General features: G+C 33.8%; 1 protein-coding gene across 1 annotated transcript; it reads right to left on the bottom strand.

Annotated features, from left to right (window-relative positions):
• Positions 1 to 337: 337 nt before the first annotated feature.
• On the bottom strand, positions 338 to 1,600 carry LOC149184337 (glucan endo-1,3-beta-glucosidase-like). Its single transcript, XM_089418904.1, has 2 exons — positions 1,525 to 1,600; positions 338 to 1,411 (listed from the first exon to the last, which is right to left on the bottom strand). The coding sequence occupies exons 1-2, from the start codon at positions 1,598 to 1,600 to the stop codon at positions 453 to 455; spliced, it is 1,035 nt and encodes a 344-aa protein (XP_089275030.1). The 3' UTR covers positions 338 to 452.
• Positions 1,601 to 6,000: the final 4,400 nt, after the last annotated feature.

The raw sequence follows: 6,000 nt of genomic DNA, 5'->3' as shown, positions 1-6,000 counted from the left end.
ATAAGGAACTATATATGATCACAAATGTCTATGGTCCCCAGAAACTTGAGGACAAAATCAAGCTTCTCACTGCACTGGAGGAGCTGACAGAAAGGCATCCTAGTATGCCCTAAATTCTAGGAGGAGACTTTAACATGATAAGATCTCTCTCAGAAAAAAAAAGAAGGACCAAGATGCTAGGTAGGGACTCCATTACCTTTCAGAACTTCCTAAATGACATGGGACTAGTAGATATGGAGACAATTCATTTCAAAGATTAAAATTTCTCGATCTTGGGAGGCCGTGTTTAATACGTCCTTCCATAAACAAGATAGGTAACACCGTGACGGGTTCGGCACTTTGCCATTCACATTTTATTGAGAACGAAGGAGGATGTTTATTTATGCAGCATCCTCTATAGATTTATATCATTGCATTTTGCATACAAATAATTAAGGAGAATTGAGTTGCGGTCAATTTGGAGAAAAGTTGACAGAGTATGCAGGACTTTGATCAGGGTTGAAGAGCCCAAAGTGACGCTCTATCTCGTCCCCAGTTTTCTGGTCTTCGTTGAAAAGAGCGAAGATATAGGTCTCGATGTTCGTACCCGGCCTCTTGGGTGTCCCTGCATTCGATAAAACATGTTGGATGAGATTGTTGTTATAAGCCTGAGCATTCCCAGTTGTGGCCGCATCCGCGCCAGCAGAAGGCCATCCGCTTTCAGTAACAATGAGCGGGATGTTGGAATATCCCGAGGCTTCCATTGCGGAGAAAATAGAATCCACCATCGCATCGAACAAATTGCTGTAGCTGTGATCTCCGTCTGGCACCGCCGTAGCCGTGGGCTGAAAGAGAGCGTAGTCCAGATGAATGTTGTTGCTGTCGCCAACATAGCTGAAATATGGATACACATTGGCCATGAACGGAGCCCCGTTATCTGACAGAAATTTGAGTATAGAGCTCATGGTATCTTTCACATCGTCACTGAATGCTCCCTGTGAAGGCGGGTAACTGTTGCCTATAACATTGAAGGCATGGGGGGTAGAGACCTTGATGTTCTGCAGATTGGCGTTCTGGATCGCGGTTTGAATGTTGTTCATGGCAGGAACAAGATACGATACGTACTGCGAGCTAGGCAAAACCTCGTTGCCCACCGCAATATATTTGATACTGGTGCTCGAATAGGGGACAATATTGGCATTAACCCAAGCATTTGCTGAGTCCTGGCTGGAGGAGATGGCCTGCAAATCGTCGTTACTGACTCCTACAATTACATCGATCCCAGAATTTGCAAAAGTATTCAATGCACCACTGTCTGGACCGAAAAGCTTCATTTTCCCGATGTTGTGGCCGTTCAGCAAAGTTACCACCTGGTCTGAAGGTGGCAGATTGTCTCCGAGCATTCCGTAGTTCACTCCTATTTTATCACCATCTGCACAACCAATTGAAGAAAAATAATCAGTTTAATACAACTCAATCGATGTTAAGTCTTGAATAGCAATTGCATTTAAAAAATTAAAGAATAGTTGGGTAATGCTAATTTACCAGTGACGATTGCACAACAGAAGACGGCAATCAACCCAATCAAGATTCTCTTCATCTGTTCACTAGACGCTGCCATATTTCTCACAGGAAATGAGAGACTTGAGAAACTCTCCCGCGAGGACGTCCATTTATAGGAAGCTCGACTGCTCTCCACAGCGATTGAATATTCAAAATTGTAGACCAAGTTGGACACCGTGCCGTGTGGGATGGGTTGCAGCCTACCACCATTGAATGTTTCACTAAATATGTGAAAGAACGAGAGCCGCCGGCACCCTTAGTCTTCGCCAGTGCAAAGAATTCCAATCTACAACTTTCGAGGTTTAGCAAGAACCAGCGTAGTCTGCAAGAATCGCATAGTTTATTCGCAAGCAGTCGTTATTGGCCTGCAGCGCGATCATAGCGAGAGAAGACCGTGTTAGTATTTATAAGCGCGCGTCAATCGATTCGAGGAAAGTCAATGGTTTAATGAGCATGGGCATAATTTTAAGAGTTAGGCGGTAGAAGAGTTTTGTTTAAAAGAGAGATTAAAGATTTTTATATTCATGCCTCCCAATTATAATGGGCTTAAAATATTCTAAAGGTTTTGTTCAAGTTTTTCTAGACAAGGCTAGTATATTGTAATCCGTTTATCAAACTAATTTTTGAGTTTAATTTAGTTGCTATTAATACTATTTTTTTTTCATCATTATCAATATTAAACTAAATATTTGTTAATTAGAAAAATAAGTTTTGATTTTTATAAAAAATATATTATAATTTTATCATTGCCTAAAATTTTTGATAGGTTACTTTATAGAGTCTAAAATTTATTTGCCACACTTGAAAATTAAAATTTAAAAAAAACACTCATTTCAAAAAAGACTCACACTAACTTCTGTCCAAATTATTAATGATCAAAGCATGCACGCATTTCAGGATCTGGTACTTCTGTACTTTACCACGATTCAATTTGTTTCATTTCAAAATATTTAAATAAACCTTGGGCCAGGCCTGGAATTTCAAATCACCACAACTTGTCAAATTGAATGAAAATTTGATGATAATTTTGAATTTTCATAAATTTCATTTGAAATTCTAATCGAATTTGAAAGCGTTATACTTCCACTTATTTGAAAACTTTCTTTCAAAAAACTTACAATACTAAATCAAATATACAGCGCGTGCTAAAAATCAAATATACAGTAAGTACAAAAAATTAGAGATCACATAGTAAAATTACGAATCAACTAGTGCAATAGCTCTTATAATACAACTCCATCAAAGAACTCACTCGAAAGATTGTTGTAGTAAATGCAAATTTGAAGAAATTTCTACTAATTGGAGAATTATGTTTCATAAATAGACCACACACAACTTTTACCGCACTACGTACTTGCTATACATAGATCTACTGCACTACTTGGATTATAAATTGGTTCTTTATGCTATCTAAAAGTGAAATTGGTTCTCTCATGGTTGTTAGTTTTTTTTGGTATGCAATGTTGATGCTTATCAGTATCGCTGGGGCTTATTTTTGTGACAAGTTCTCCATTTCTTTCCATAGTTTTATCTATATGAGAGATAGTCTCTCAAATGTAATGGTAAATAATGCTATGTTTATATTTCTGATATAAATATAATTATGCTTTTTCAATCTGGAAAAAGTGAAATTGCAAAGAAAAACACGGTTGTATATATTTGTATAGGGTGATAAATTGGGTCTAAAAGTGAAATTGCAGGAAAAAAAATTATGGTTATTTATATTTGTATAGGGTGATAAATTGGGTGAGAAATGGTTGAGAATGTAAATTAGGGAAAAATTAATCCAACCAAAAAATAGTAACAAAAGCGGTTTTTTTTAAGTGTTTCTGGAAAATGGTAATTACTAAATCTAAATGTCTTAATTTTTTTTTTCGAAGATTTTAGGCACTTGCTCTACATAGATTTACAAAACTGCTTCGAGTATAAATTGGTTCGATATGCTATCTCAAAGTGAAATTATAGAAACAAGCATGGTTGTATACATTTGTATGCGGTGAGAAATGGTTCTGAATATAAATTAGGAAAAATTTGATCCAACCAAAAAATATTATTGGAAAAACGTTTATGATTTAAAAGTTTTTTTTGAAAAAATAGTAATCACCAAATTTAAATATGTCTAATTTTTTTTTTTTTTTCCACCAACTAACCATTAATTTAACCAGTGACAATCACTTTAACTTTAACTGATGGTCCATCTTAACTCATCTCCAGAATTATGAAAATAACTCATGAAATTCTAAGTTTATAACGACTCTTATTTATAAACATTAATTTTAAAGGTTCATCATTCATAAATATTTAATGATAAATTTTAAAATGAGTTTTTTTAATAGAGTCTTTAATGGCTAACCATATGTGGCCCACACGATACATGGACCTGTATATTACAGGCTGATTTAACAACAATCTGAAGAGTTTAATAAAGAAATTTAGTTAGCGATCAGTATATTTAAACTTTTATTAATCTTGTTACTAACTTGTGAAGGAAGCATGCGTAGATTGCTGAGTAGAAGTATTTATTTCAGAGAGAATACATGACTTTGATCGTTGAAGGGTTTTTGGTTAATATTTTAATGTGTGAATGAAGTATTTATTTCTGAGAGAATACAAGACATTGATCATTGAAGAGTTTTTGTCAATATTTTAATGTGTCAATAATGTTCCTAGTTTGAATATTGGTTTATTTGTTTATTGAAAATAGAGGACGATTCTATAATGCTTACACATGCTTTGAGTCATGTTAGATATTATGTCAACTTATAATTGATTGATGGACTATAATTAAATTATATAGTGAGATTTTTCTAAAACATAGTATATTTTATTAAAAGTCAAACATTCTAGAGAAAATACAAAAAAATATGCAATAATAAGTCATAATTATACTTAGTTTCTCAAAAAACTACACAAAAACTTATCAATAAGAATATCTCGGTATATCTATCCCTTTTTAAACATAACCAAGAAGAACTTTCAAAGCACAAGAATCTTTATTGACTTTGTATCTGTCCATACCACATAAACTGCATGCCAATCAACATTAGAAGATTCAGGCCTATTCAAAGATACTCTCATTAGAGCATCTAGTGTATCCAAATTTAGCCTCAATTTTCTAATGTCCATGATGATGTTTTTCTTAGAAAGTCCCCTTTCATAATCCACTATACTTGTAGGAATAGTGAGTACAACTTGCCATAATTTCATCATATTAGGATAGTTTGTGTCACTGTTTTGTGTTACAAAAGACATTCCATGCTCCTTTCATAGAAAAACCCTCACAATCCAGATTTAGTGAATCAACAAAAAGGTGCAACTCTCTTTTACAAGATTTAACATCAAATAAATCTACAAATCCAATATAACTTGATATGGTATGTTGCAAATGTTGGAAAAGCTTTAAAATCCAATGATCTTAATTTTTCTCATGAATATGACGCTCTTCTGGATAATAACAAGAGTTGAAAAATTTTGATGCATTAAAAAGATGAAGGCCTAGAAATATTTCATTCAAAGAATCTATGAGACACTATATATAACCTTCTATCAGTTGCTAGCAATTCTCTTGTGTACCTTCAATACAAGGTTTCATAGATTCTTTCCTTGCTTCATTGGATTCAATATCCATGACTGAGATAAACTTGTATCGTAACTCATGCCTATCTACAATTGTCCCTTCATCTTTAATATCAATTTATCCATTTTGAGAATCACTCAAAAATTTTGAAAGATAAGTTGTGCCTTCTACAAATGTCTCTTTTCTGAAGAACCATCTAGATGATGCGCTTATAATTACTTCAAATACTAACTCAATAGTTGTAATGTCTACATTTTCTTCTTGAAAAGGCACATTCAACTTGTTCAATTCCCTTAGTACATCAACAAACATATGTAAACAAAACTTGATAGAATATATTCATGTCTTGTCATACCATGATGAAGTTTTTTTTTTCATTTTTCCACATAGTTATAATTGTTGGGATAAGATTCACAAGGCTTATAATAACACCCCCTTCAGATAACCATCTCACTCAATTCATTTGTAGAAAATCAAGAATATCATTTTTCATGACTCTAAGCAAATCATTAAGTTTGTTATTTCTCTGTGGGGATTTATGAACCCATGAATATACTTTGTTTGCAATTTTTTCAAAAAACAGTAACTCAAGTAATTTCTTAGAAGCATCTGATGCTGCTAAAGACTCACGATGAGCCACAAAATGAATTGTAATAAGGTCTGGATTGTTCTTTTTCCAAAATGAAACAAGACCATTTTCTTGTCCAATCATTGCTGGAGCCCCATCTATAGAAACAACTATCAAATGTTTATATTGAAGGCCTCTAACATTTATTAATTGATTGAAATTATCATATTTTTTTTCCTTTTCCATCCACTACATCCTTCAGCTTCATAAACTTGGAGAAATGTGGCCGAAGACCCTTTAAATATAAATATGT

This window comes from Pinus tabuliformis, chromosome 3_2 (genome assembly GCF_031772625.1).
Source record: "Pinus tabuliformis cultivar Carrire ecotype Pingquan chromosome 3_2, CPIR1, whole genome shotgun sequence".
Taxonomy (NCBI): Eukaryota; Viridiplantae; Streptophyta; class Pinopsida; order Pinales; family Pinaceae; genus Pinus; species Pinus tabuliformis.
Note: the sequence above shows the minus strand (reverse complement) of the source record. Positions and strands in the feature narration are given on the sequence as shown.

What these genes read in the sequence shown, in the direction of transcription:
- LOC149184337 (XM_089418904.1), bottom strand. Translation starts at nt 1,600, where the DNA reads ATGGCAGCGTCTAGTGAACAGATGAAGAGAATCTTGATTGGGTTGATT. An exon ending in CTGTTGTGCAATCGTCACTG is followed by an intron (nt 1,412 to 1,524) that starts GTAAATTAGCAT and finishes TTGGTTGTGCAG; the next exon opens with ATGGTGATAAAATAGGAGTG.